The sequence below is a fragment of the Prionailurus bengalensis genome, chromosome A2 (genome assembly GCF_016509475.1).
Source record: "Prionailurus bengalensis isolate Pbe53 chromosome A2, Fcat_Pben_1.1_paternal_pri, whole genome shotgun sequence".
Lineage (NCBI taxonomy): Eukaryota > Metazoa > Chordata > Mammalia > Carnivora > Felidae > Prionailurus > Prionailurus bengalensis.
The window spans coordinates 2,979,477-2,992,857 of NC_057348.1; the positions used below are offsets into that span (position 1 = coordinate 2,979,477).

Genomic DNA, 13,381 nt, shown 5'->3' on the forward strand with positions numbered 1-13,381 from the left:
CAAAACCGTCACTTCAAGGGAGACAAGTGACCGTATTTGTCGCCAATGGTAAATTCGAGCTTTTAAGCAAAAAATTAAAAATCTCAAAACTTGCTTGACCGTTTCCTGCCTGATAGCCAGCGCTTCTGTGATGAAATCGCTGTTAACGTATGTGACCTTTCGATATTTTTTAATGAAATGTGCCAACACCTGTTAGAGCAGCAAACTTGGTATATGCCATCATTTCCAAGTAACCAAGACAGGAGGTCACGAAATGCTGCAGCGGGGAAAGGACACTTTCAAAGCGCAAGATGGGCCACTGGTGTTTCGTGGAACAGTATGAAAAGCTCCTTCACGTGGTTTCAGATACCACACTGTAATTACTCTCTAAGAAATCACCCCCGGTTGGGGCGCCTGGCAGGGGGGCGGGGGGGGGCCTGAGTCCTGACCTAGAGCAACCAGAGGAATCACACAAAATCAGTACAATGAAAACAGTGAACAATACACACAGACACACAGACACCCACTTGCGACACGTCCATGTTGCCAGGTCAACCCCTGCAAATGGCATTTCACATTTGACAGAAAATGCACGCGGACAGAGGTGCAGGATTAGCAAGCCAAGGACCACAGGTGGCGTACGAATTTATAGTCGGTTTAAACTTAAAACACACTTCAAGTTTCTATTTATGACAGTGGTGTCTTTGACAAAATTACTGGATGTTAAAAATGTGCGAAACTAAATGCCATGTGGCATCCTGGCTCGGACCCTGAAACAGTGTAGAAAACTTCCACGGAAAGCCAAGCACATTTAACATCTTTGCAAACTTTTCTGTAAGTATAAAAACTATTCAAAAACAAGCGTAGCTTATAAAAGTGCACAAGATACTTGCGTGCGTGTCAAGCACATTATGTTTTGAAGTCACGTTTCCCAATGCGAGTGACCTTTGCTGTTGGGTCGGAGACTGCACCAGACAACTCACACGTGCGGTGCTGTCCCACGCAGTCCTGACATCCATCATCCCCGGCTCCTCCTAAACGTTGATGGGGTCCCCTACACTGGTGACCCAGAATACCTCCCGAACTTCCACAGCAGCTCCCCACAGGGTAGCTCACTGTTGAAACAATGTATCCCGGATGTTCCTTATGCAAGAGGCACTGGTTAGTAGGAAGATCTTAGTCCTACGCTGCCTGGAATTTCATGTTTAAGGTTCAAAGTCTAATGCCCAAAAGATTACTTTTTCTGAACAGCCATCCAGCTGGACAAGACAAGCGACCCGGCGGCAGACCGTTCTGTGGTGTCCCCTCGCTGCAGTCACGTCCGAGCCGACCACGATGGAGAAGGCAGCTCCGGCCCCATCAGGCCACAGCAGTGGATTTACAAGGTCACCAAGTCAGGGCCCATTTCAAGCGCCCAGCAGGCGGGGGCCATGGTGGGCGGCTGTCCCCCTGCACAGGGTAGGTGTGAGGCTCCACCATCAGGGCGTGTCCCAAGGACAACAGATGTGACAGATGGGAGCCCTGTGTGACTGCTGGATGGGCCTGGCACCTGAAAGGGTACTTCAAGGTCAGCTCCGGCCTTCCGTGTGGCAGCACTCGGGAGCCGCCGCGGGCTGACCGGACAAGGAACCACGTGGACACATACACAGTCACCACCATATCAAATTTATTATTCCAATGGCACTAATACAGCTGGGGGTGCTCACGGTGACACTGCACAAAGTTTCCTGCCTTCTAGCTTCTGTCCAAAGATAAAGGTCTACCCGCTTGTTCCTTCCCCCTTTCTGGGGGAAAATCCACTACGGGCCATTTACCCAAATAAACCTCTTAATGCGTTTGTTTTTTTTTTTTTTTTTGGACATTTGAGTTTCTGAAATGGAAAAAAAAAAAACAACTGTTGAGCGTCCCATCCCGCCTCCCCCACCCCCACCGGCCAAATAAGTCCCTGCTGCCAGGGCATTTCTGTTGCCTCTGATATCCTGAAATAAATATCGAAAGAAACGGCATCGAGTGTTCACGTTGAGTGATGGCACAGAGTGGGCCCCAGAACCCGTCAGGCGGAGCGTCACTGTGGACAGTCTCGAGGTGTCATGGAGAACGCGAGGGCTTACGTGGTCGATCGTCAGCCGGGTGCAGGGGCTGTGCGGAGTCCCACCCGGGAGGGCGGGCTGCAGGGAGGGCGGCCTACAACTTGTCCAGGAAGTTGTCCAGGGCTGGGATGCCTTCCTTCAGGCCCTTGCGCTTGCGCGTTTCGGCTACCACCTGGCTGGGGCGGCTGGTGTTGTCGAAGGGATCCCCGGGCAGGATCTGCCAGTGGTCGAAGACGCACTGGGGGAAGGCCTGGCCACCGGTGTTGGACCTCAGGTCGGCAGTGAAGCCTGCGGGAAGGGACACGGCTCACCGGCGGGCTCGGGAGACCCGGCTCCTGCTGCCACCGTGGCAACGCCCGGGAGGAGACACTGGGCACGTGGAGATCAGAGCCCAGTCACCCCGACCGCGTCACGCTAACGTTAATGCTACCCTGTATCTCGCCTGGGCCCTGCACCAAGACCGCTCGTTAGTGAGGGACACAGAGTTGGCCACTCGGGGGCCTCCCTCTGCCCACCCACAGTACGAACCCGAGCTACGTGCTGCTGGCTTCCATCTTGGCCCCAGGTTACCCACCCAAGTGGTCTCCCCCTGCAAATTCACCACGTCCACGTGATGATCAGACCACGTGATCCCCCACAAGCGTGCTGCGCCCACCTCCAACGGGCAATAGTTTGCGGACTCCATCAGTGTCTCATCGGACCGGCTCTAGGCCTTGCTGGAGGCAAAACCGGCCATGCCCTCGACCAGGCTGCCAGCCCCCCGGCAGCGGGTGAGGCTGCACTGGGCCGGCACTTACCGAAGGACTCGTTCACAGGCAGGTAGGCCTTCACGACAAACATGGGGGTGCCGGCCACCTGGGACTCCTCGAAGACGTGACCCCGCTTTCTGTTCAGGACACCATAGATGCCACCAACCACTTGTTCCGGACACTGTCGGGAAACAATGACTGTTCTTAGCAGCTGTCTAGCAAGACAAGACCCAAGAACAGTCGAAGGACCAGGGCCCCCTACCTGAATCTCCACCAGGTAGATCGGCTCCATGAGACGGGGCTGGGCGGTCAACACGCTGGCATAGAGACAGCGCCGGGCAGTGGGGATGATCTGGCCGCCGCCGCGGTGGATGGCGTCCGCGTGCAAGGTCACGTCGTGGACGTCGAAGCGCACGCCCCGCATGTTCTCCTCGCACAGGGCTCCCTGCACAAAAGGGCGTGACCGCCATCAAGGTCCTGGGCCCGCTGCAGCCTTCTCCTCCAGAAAAGGTAATACAGCTCTACGCCAAGGCCCCCAGGGGCCCCCCCAAGACAAAAGTGTCACGTCCTACCCAACTCAGCCTCCCTAGGACGCTCTTCCCAGAATGCAAGACCCTGAGCCCTTCACCCTCACGGAACACGGCCCCCCAGTCCCCCAGCAGGTGTGAGTCTCCTGCCTGTCCGAGAACCCCACAGGTAACTGATCCACCGTGAGCCGGACTCTCGAGTGGCCCCCTCACCTCTTTGGTGGCCCACTGGAAGCCGGCTACCACGCTGTCCTTGATCTCGTTGAGGTACTGCACACCCTTGGTGATGTCGGTGAGGACGTTGGGGCCGGTGCCGTCGGGCCCAAAGCACCAGATCTTGCGGGCCTCTGCCACGTCCCACTCGTACTTCTCGGCCAGATAGCGGGCCCGCTGCTTGAGCTCCTGGCGGGCGGACACCTCGCCCTTGTCGATGTCCTCGGCCAGGCCGTCGGGGAAAGGCCGCGCCTTCATGTACAGCCGGTTGTGCTTGTTCGGGGACTTGGACAGGCAGAGCACGTTCGACTCCTCGCTGACCGTCTCCCGATAGGACACTACAGGGTCGGATTTCTGCAAAAGTTATGAGAAGGTCAGGCCAGCCCCAGGAATCCGTGACCACCCAAGAAACACGTTCAGAGGCTCCTCCTGATAGGACTCCTGAGTGTCGCACACACACGGATCCAAGTTCAGTTCCTTGCCAAAGCAGGAAATGAAAACCAGAGCACCCAGAAGCCAGGGTGACCACGGTAACCTAACCGTCTGCCACCTTCAGAATCTCCGGTTAGAAACAGCTTTTAAAAAGCAGAACCCTCACGCTCCAACGTATGACTTGTACAGCAGACATATGCTACCGGTTTCCTAACCGCACAACTTCTCTGCCAGGAACACGTCAAGGGAAGAAAACGGAGGACCCTGCGGAGTGGAGCCTGAACCCTGGACTCGGTAACCTCTACTTGTCTGCCGTGTACTGGGGACAGCAGGCCTCGGGCCAGGTGAGCCCGGGGCGGGGCCAAACCTCACCTTGATGGGAATACACGCGTGGTCCTCCTCCAGGTCCTTCAGACAGATCTCTAGGTGCAGCTCGCCAGCCCCCGCGATGATGTGCTCCCCTGACTCCTCGATGATGCACTACAATGGATGGAGGGTCAGCCCCCGGCCCTGACCCCAGGACACTCGGAACCCAGGAAGTTCCAGACCGATGGGTGGAAAGCAGGTTCCAGAACCCCTCTAGCTGGAGAAGGCGGCCTCCTGGACCCGGGGTTTTCAGGGAACTCCGGGCTCACGGGAAGCAAGAGCTCCCAGGTGCTTTTGCTGTTCCCAGCATTAACCTTCCCCAATGGCCTGCTGCACGGCCAAGCCGGAGAGCTCTAAGCAGCCTACAGAAAAGAGCAGGGACCCCCGACGAGAAACCAACACTGCTGCACGGCCGCTCGGCAGGGGAGGTGTGCACACACCTGACCTTCCAAGTATTCGCAAGTCCCCGGCACGGTGTTTGGCTCCGCCACAGCTAAACCACGAAGTAACCACCCCCGGAGGAGCGCTGCCCCCGGCCAGGGCACCCACCCACCTGCACCATGGGGTCCGACTTGGCCAGGCGTTTCAAGCCCTCCACTAGCTTGGGCAGGTCGGCCGGATTCTTGGCCTCCACGGCGACCCGGACAACGGGGCTCACGCTGAACTTCATCACCCGCATGTTGTGGGCATGCTCGAAGGTGGTGATGGTGCCAGTCTTCACCAGGAACTGGTCCACGCCCACCAGGCCCACGATGTTCCCACAAGGCACATCTTCGATGGGCTCCACGTAACGGCCCATCATCAGGATTGTTCTGGGGGAGACAGATCGTCAGTGCGCCAGATCCCCTCCTTCTGGATCCTGTGGCCCCACCACCCCCAGCCTCAAATGGCGGTGTCATTCCCCCCGGGACCCAAAGCCCTGGCTTCAGTTACAGCTGACCGTCGCCGAGGCCTCTTGCACACTGTGGTCATTCCTACCTCCCGTTTAGGGCTCCACACCCGGCCCAGGGCTGACAGCAGCACCAAAAACACCTGAGAACCCGAGGCAGGCGGGGTGTGGGGCCCCAGCAGCTGGCGGGCTGGAGGAGCCGGCCCTTCCCAACACCTGTTACCGCAGAGCTGGGAGACAGACCGTCACCAGGGGTCTCCTCTGGAGTCCGTGCCGGCCCTCCAGGTATGCGACCAAACTTTGGCCACCACCTCAAACTTGTGGCACGTGTGTGTCCGAGTCAGAACTACAGGTCTGCCCACTCCTTCCCAGTGCGCCCAGATAAGCCTGTCAGCTTTGACGGTTCCTTTACTCTCTTGGGGCCGCACCACCTTCTGCCACCCATGAGGGGCGGGGGGTGGCACGGACCAGTCTGGAACATACCAAGGACGGCCAGGCACCTCACCTCTGGATGGGCTTCAGGTACAGGTCCTCCTTCTTCCCAGGCGTGTAGTTGGGTCCCATGATCCTGACCTTTAGGCCAGTGGACACCAGCCCCGAGAATACGCGGCCGAAGGCATAGAATCGACCTTTGTCGGAGGTCGGCACCATCTTGGAAATGTACATCATCAGGGGGCCTTTGGGGTCACAGCTTTTGATGCCTGAGGTGTCAAAGAAGAATCCCCAGAGGGGAACGTGTGATTTCCTCAAAGCTCACCATCCCAGGATCCTGCGACCGGGACCTTCCTACCACACGGCCACCGGCTGCTCCCACCCGGGACTGCAGGTGAACCTCACGCACCCATGGCTGCCTCGTCGTCCGGGGGCCCCTCGTACAGGAGCTCACAGCGGTACTTCTGGGCCGTCACGGGGGAAGGCAGGTGGATGGTGATCATCTGCAGCAGGGCGTCCCCAGCAGGTAGCCAGCGGCGCATCACAGCCTACGGGAGGGAACGGGAGGCTCAGGGACACCCCTTGCCCTCACGACCCTGAGCCCCAAGTGGCTCTAAAACACGCTCAGGTGCTGGGCTGCCCCTCCCAGAGAGCCTCCAACACCGCGGGTCTCCCGTCCACCCTACAGGTGGTGGGGCTGTGGCTCACGGACTAGGGGGCAGGGCCGGCAGCCGCCCCCCCCCCCCCAACCGCCCCCCACACTCACCTTCAAAAGTGGTTTGCCTTCTTTGTCTTTGTCTTCACTGTCCAACTTGATGTCCAACTTTTCAATCAGCTTGGCGGTCTCCTCCTTCTTGAAATTCATGATCGCCACGAATACCTAACGTGGCAAAAACAATACAGTGCGTTTGGGAACGTGCCGGGAAGCCTGAAGCTCCTTCCTGCCACAGCCCACAGTGAGGGCAGTGCTGCAAAGTCCCCGCAGCCCAGCACAGAGGGCCTGGCCCAATGCAGCTCCCAGGAAAAGCAGAATACGTTGTCACAAAACGCAAATCCGCTCTGACTTACGCGCCACGAACGTGTTCAAATTCACGCTCCGTTCACTAAACCAGCAAAGCCCCAAGCTTGTCTCCTCTCCCCTACCTCTAAACCCCCCCGCCAGGAAGTTGGACTCCCTTCTACCTAGGAATCTGTAGCTGGCTTGTCAGGGTGCAGCCCCAGGGGCCGAACCTCTACCACTGTGCCCTCACCCTCCTCCAGCAGCCGCCCTCCAACCCGGCTGTGCCCAGCCCCAGAGCATCCTGTCACCTGCCACAGCAGGTCAGGGAACAGCTCCTCGGGACAGGCCCAAGGACAGCCCAGGAGATGCACATCCACAAAATGCTCAGCTGCTCACCTTAAAGATAGGGTCCAAGATGAGCTGGCAGAACGTCCGTGGCAGCTTCTTGCCATCGGGACTGGTGGCGGACTTGCTGAACTTGCCGTTGGCTGGATCAAAATACCTGGCGGACAAGACCCAACTCAACCGTGGTAGGACCAGGAGAGACCCGAGGGGCCAGGGAATCAGTTGTGCAGAAGGAGCCCACTCAGCCCCCTCCCGACCACCACCACCACCCATGGACCCCCCCCCCCCCCCAGGCCCGCAGGGATGCTGCAGATGCCCCTGCTCCTCACACGTGGCGCTCACCGGTCACCCCACAGCTTCTTCATCATGTCCTCCACTTTCTTGGCCCGCTCAGCAGGCCCCAGCTGGCCCTCGCCCTTGGCGGCAAACTTGGCCACGTACATCTCTGCAAACTGCTTCAGGGTGAAGGCCCAACCGTGGAGTCCCGACCCAAAGCCCACAGTCCCAAGTACAGGGTCGATCTGCAAGGGTAAAGGCAAGAGAAAGCTGTAAACAGAAACAGACGGAAAACAAAGTCCCCGGGCGCGGTGGGCCTCAGACATCAGATTTCTTCAACAGCCATCAGGTCAAAGTGAAGAAATTTCAGTCATCATTGACAAGACCCAGCTCTGCTCATCCCCTGGGGTGGGGGGACCACTAACCCTGAGAGCACGGTCTGCAAGCAGAGCAAACTACCCCACCGCTTCCCCAAAAGAAGTCAGTTTCAAAAACGGTCCAACCCCATTCTTGGTCACCCTAACGTTTCTGGCAAGCCCGCTCTCAGAACCACCAAGAACCCCCAAGGGACCCTAGACTCGCAACTGTGCTTCCGAGGGCCAGCACCTCCCCCCGCCCAGGAACAGTCACAGCCCCTCCAGGATGAAGAGGACTGTGGCTCCCCCAACAACACGTGGGATAAAAATACTGGGAACACCGAGGCGGACGGCAAGCTAGCCGAGGAACCCTGCGTTTCACCGGGCAAGTGACATACCATGATGTTGCCCATGGGGCCGCTCTCGCCCTCCCCATAGGTGGAAATGATGACGTTGACGTTCTCCACGATGCGCTGGAAGGTCTGGTAGAGCTCCTCAGGCTCCAGCTGCAGCTCGAGCAGGGCGCGGTCCATCTTGTTCATCATCAGCACCGGCTTGATGCGCTCGGCAATGGCCTGCCGCAGCACCGTCTCCGTCTGCACACACACACCTGGGGACAGGTGGCTCCATCAGCCAGGGGCAGGACAGCCCCACGCCCCAAACCACACGTGAGGGAACCCGCTACTTACCAGACACACAGTCCACCACCACCAAGGCACCGTCGGTGACACGGAGGGCGGCGGTCACCTCCGAGGAGAAGTCTACGTGCCCAGGTGAGTCGATGAGGTTGATGAGAAAGCCGGACCCATCCTTGCTCTGCTTGATAAAGTTCAAGTCGTTCTCCGAAAGCTCATAGAAAAGGGAGATAGCCCTGAAGAAATCAGGACAAGTTGGGGTGGAGGACAGACTCATCTCCACTGTCCTCCCCGTGACCCCTGGAGTAAGCCCAGCTTCGTGGGCAAGGAGCTTTCTTCAATCCCTATGGGACTCTGGGGTCACTCAGCGACTGGGGTTCAAATCTAGAAAGAACGCTGAAATTTCTTTCCTCTCCCCGGAGGCTTTAGACTCCCCTCGCCGAAGCCACCGCCCTCCGCGGAGCAGGCCCACCTCCCCACTACCAGCTGTGAAGACCAGCTCCTTGGGGCCGACCCGTCCAGCCCCCTCATCCTGGCTCAACACCCTGGACTCTAAACCTGGACCAGGTGACCCCAGACCACCTTTCACCGCTGCCCCCATCCACTCCCAACTGAAAGGAGCCTCAGGACCAACAAGCCAGGCGAATCTCGCGAGTTACAGACGAAAGACAAACGGCGGTTACGGTCATTTTGCTTGGGTGTCACCGTGGTTGGCTGGGGCTAGAGAAGTCACTGGAGACACCCTACGCAAGCGGGCCGTTTGACAGCATCCCGACCACCCAGGGGCACGCTCCCAGACTTCTCCAGGCAGTACCCCAAGAGCCCCTCGGCCTGGAAACGGGGACGCCCAGGGGCAAGCCCCCTCCCTCCCCAAGACTCCCCACCCCCGACACCAGCCAACCACCCCTGGGCCTCTCTGGTGGCGGCAGCTTCCCCTCACCAGACCGAACCCCACCCTCACTCGTCGTTCAAAAACCCAGCCCCCAGGGTGTTCAAATCCCAACCCCCCAGCAGCCTCGGGAACAAGCCGGTGCCTGCTGTCTGGGCCCCCCACCCGCCCAGGACCTGGGTGAGCACCTCCCCTCCCCTCTGCAGAGGGCACCAAGGCTCACGTTGACTTAATGGTGATGCATCGCTCCTGCTCGTCCTTCCGGGTGTCGGTGAAGCGGGTCTCCCCGGCGCGGGCAGAGGCGATGATACCAGCCTTGCACACCAGCGAGTCCGTCAGCGTGGACTTGCCGTGGTCCACGTGGGCGATGACGGACATGTTTCGGATGTTGGCCTTCTTGTCCATGATGGCCCGGATCTGATCTACTGTGAAGTTCACCTGGGGGTGGGGGTGGGGGGGAGGGGGAGGCTCAGGCCACGCCAGGACGGCCTTGGGACTTCAATCGATCGACTGCGAGGCCACGGCCAGGGGTGGCCTGGACCTGGGACAGCCCCAGCTACCACCCGAACAGCCCTTTGCGGACACTCTCTTAAAGATGCCACCTGTCCCATGTCGGAAGCACCAGATCCCACTTGTCACTTAGAAGCAACAATCCAGATCGAGGGCCGGGGGAAAAAGCCCACAAGTGACAGGATACACCTGTCCGAGGGTCGCGACAGCTCCGTCAAGCGTAAGGGAGAGTCAATACTCCCCCAAGAACCCCAGCCCTGTAACCGCAGGAGTCCTCCCCAGCGTCCCCCAAAGGGTGTCTTTGAGACCCAAGGTCACCCTGCACCTGGGGGTCAGACCGAGCCACCCACCCCAGGGGGTTTCCACCCACGCCTCCCCCGGGGGTGCGGACAGCTGGCACACCCCAGCGACGCGTCAGCCTCCGTTTCCCCGCTCCCCTGTCAGCCTTTGACGGTTTGGACGCGCGGGGAGGACAAGACGCCGGACCAACGTCACACAGCGTTAAGAGAAGAGCTTTTTCAAGAGGTCCTCGGCTCCCCGTTTTCCCACCTCGCTACCACCCGCGGCACCCGACGGAACACCAACTCCGGCTCGCGACCCGCGGGTTACATAAGGCGGCTCCCCTCGCCCCGCTCCACACGGCGCCCGCCATTACAGCATCTGCCACATCATCATACCCCCTCTCCCCCCCCCCGCCCCGACTCTGCCCCAGCTCCCAGCCGGGCCCGGGGTCCCGGGAGGCGGCGGCGCCCCCGGAAGCGCGGAAGGGGCTCGGCGAACGGCGCGACGCGCAGATATGGCGGCGGCCGCTTCCCCGACCCGAGGCCCGCCGGCGCCGCCATGTCTCCTCCAGGTCTGGGCGGCCCCGGCGCCCCAGAGCCGGGAGCGCCGGTCCCGCGGAGGCCCCGCCGCCGTTCCAGGCCACCAGCCGGACAGCGTTGCTCACCATGGTGGCGGATGGCGGTGGATTCTCCCAGGCAGATCCGAGCGGGGCGAGTCGCGCCAAGGATGGCGGCGACGACGGCGGAAGAGAACGTTGACGTCAACACCCGACCTTTTATAGGCAGAAGCCGGTTGGGCGGGTCATCTGACCGCGCTGCGGGGGCGGGGCGAGAAGAAACGCCCTGCGCAGGCGCAAGGAAGCGCTCCTCCGGTTAACCCTCTAGACGCTGGTGCGGCTGCCGGAGCTCCCGGGGGCGGTGGTCTACTGGAGCTGGGTGCCAGCCTCCGGAATGCGATACTCGGGTGCAAAAAGCGCAGAGCACCGTTTCAGCTGAGACTATTAATCGGAGTAACGATATCAGCTTGCAAAATGCCAAGCACTTCTGTTAAAAGCCCTTTGCAATGTGGGAAGTGTCTGTGGATTGTACCAAAGTCAATGTTCTGGTTTTGCTCTTATGTAAGATGATCCCACTGGGAGAAGGTGGAGGACGGATACTCGGGACCTCTCTGTACTATTTTTGCGACTACCTGCCTATAATTATTTCAAAATAAAAACCTTTTTTGAAGGCACGTACTAATCACTGATTTATCCCGCCAAGATAGATTGGTTTTTATCTATACCATAGGCAATGGGCTAGGTGTAGTCGCCATAGCAATAAACGAAACACCTCACTAATTGCACCGCTGTACCCGTTCTTACGGTAGGTACTCGGATTTTTCTGTGCCTCCTTTTCTTCATCTGTCAAATGGGGTGATCACTGAAGGAGAGTAAGGTTAAATACATTCGAAGGGATTAGCACCGTGCCTGACACAGCACTCAATGTAGCTATTTTAATTAGCTATCATTGCTATTAATGCAACGTTTATTTCAGGGGCATAGTTTGCCGCTTCTCAGGCACGGGGCTCAACGCTTTCCAGGTGTAATGTCATTTTCTACTTCATTTCCTCTCTAGCGGGAGGTACACAAGACTATTTTGCATTTGTGTCCTAATCTGACCCTGAGAAACTATTGCATTTCAGATCTTTGGCTCGAGGGGAACAAATTGGCATTCCATTCGGTATCTTTATTCTTTATATAGCGCCAAGCCCAATGCCTGGTACATAGTAGACCCTTAGTAAGTATTCCTTATGTCATCCCCAAATGATATTCCCGTTAGCACAAAGAAACCCCTGAGGTAAATCTTCCCCTACACTCGTGCTCTCGAAAGGACTGCACTGCTTTCCCTCAGATAAGCACCTGCAAAAGGCAATGCAAATTGGAATCTGAACTCCGAGCCTGTGCACTCCCTCCCACAAATGCTTTGCGCATTTTGCTTTGTAAAGCTCTGTCCAGTCGTTGATTGCATTTACCCTCGGGGTTACTTCGGGGTCTTTGAACACCTACAGCTGTGTTCATGACATGTTTTGATGTTAATTTTACAAGACGAATATGCATGCGCCATTTGAAGGACATGTTTCCAGTAGATGGGTATCAGGTTTCCATTCTTTTTTTTTTTTTTTTACATTTATTTATTTTTGAGAGAGAGAGAGGGAGACAGAGATAGAGCACAATTGGGGGAGGAGCAGAGCGAAAAGGAGACGGAGAATCCAAAGCGGGCTCTAGGCTGTCAGCACAGAGCCCGACGCGGGGCTTGAACTCACAGACCGTGAGATCATGACCTGAGCTGAGTCGGACGCTCAACCGACTGACCCTCAGGGCTCCCGTTCTTAGTTAATTTCTATCTTAAAAGTATTGCGCGCCCACTGTGCCCTGGGCTCCGTATTAGACACTTCGCAGCACTTCCTTTCAAATTAAGGCATCTCAGAGATGAAAAGCAAAGGTTTTCGTTAAGAGGGGGTTCAATTTGCTCTCACGTGAGCAGAATGCTTATTACGAAAACTGAGCGTAAACTGAATAAGCGGGGGAGAGTTTAATGAGGAGAATAGTGAGATTGAAGTCCTTCCCTCCGCTGCTACTCTTCGTGGGGACGTGTTCAGCCCCACGGCTGCCGGTATGGGACCAGGTACACGCACGGTACCTGTCCCCACCGCTATTCCCAGACCCACGTTCGGCAGAAGCCTGGGGAAGGTACCGGGCTTCAGCAGAGAGCAAAAGCAGCTCCAGCCAGGTTCAGGGTCTGCAGTAATAAATACAGGCCGAGGTAAAGGGCGGGGAAGAACCAGGAGAAAAAAGTCGCCTCTGCAGGGAGGCTCAGCTGCGCATGCGCCAGCCAAGAACTCTGTACCTCCGGGAGGCGACGGCAGCGGCCCCTGCTGACCGGCACCCGCCATTGCACGCCCCTCGTATCTGCCTTTTGATGCACTTGGAGCGTTTATGGAACGCCGGCCACCGCCCTTGAAATCAGTGAATTCACGCAATCTCCCTCACACCCTGGGCTTTGGCTGAGCTCCTTTGTGCAGGAGATAGTTGAGGCTCAGAGAAGTTAGAGGATTCGATCGGAGTCTCACAGCAGATGAGAGAAGAAACCAGCGACTCACAAAGTCACGGTTTGCTGGTGTATTCGTACAACGGAAGGTTCTTCAGCCTCAGGAAGGGAGGCCGTCCTGCCACCTGCCACCACGTGGATGGACCCGGAGTGACAGAAGCCAGACACAGACACGTCCTGCGTGACCCCACTCACAGGAGGTCCCTAGAGGAGTCCAGTCCACAGAGACAGAGAGTGGATGGTGGGAGCCCCTGGGGGAGGGCGGGGTGCCCAGGGAGTGGGGAGCCAGTGTTTCATGGGGACAGAGTCTCCGTTTGGGGAGATG

The 13,381-nt window shown here is 58.0% G+C and overlaps 1 protein-coding gene and 1 non-coding gene across 2 annotated transcripts; both read right to left on the reverse strand.

The window, feature by feature from the left end:
• Positions 1-1,623: 1,623 nt before the first annotated feature.
• On the reverse strand, positions 1,624-10,748 carry EEF2 (eukaryotic translation elongation factor 2). The gene is made up of 15 exons (XM_043586177.1): positions 10,635-10,748; positions 9,402-9,616; positions 8,344-8,525; positions 8,053-8,264; positions 7,365-7,543; positions 7,074-7,179; positions 6,444-6,557; positions 6,087-6,225; positions 5,751-5,946; positions 4,910-5,168; positions 4,363-4,470; positions 3,559-3,912; positions 3,081-3,263; positions 2,867-2,999; positions 1,624-2,357 (listed from the first exon to the last, which is right to left on the reverse strand). The coding sequence occupies exons 1-15, from the start codon at positions 10,635-10,637 to the stop codon at positions 2,164-2,166; spliced, it is 2,577 nt and encodes an 858-aa protein (XP_043442112.1). The 5' UTR covers positions 10,638-10,748; the 3' UTR covers positions 1,624-2,163.
• On the reverse strand, positions 7,615-7,679 carry LOC122488850. Its single transcript, XR_006298763.1, has one exon. It is a non-coding gene; the product is annotated as a small nucleolar RNA SNORD37 (small nucleolar RNA).
• Positions 10,749-13,381: the final 2,633 nt, after the last annotated feature.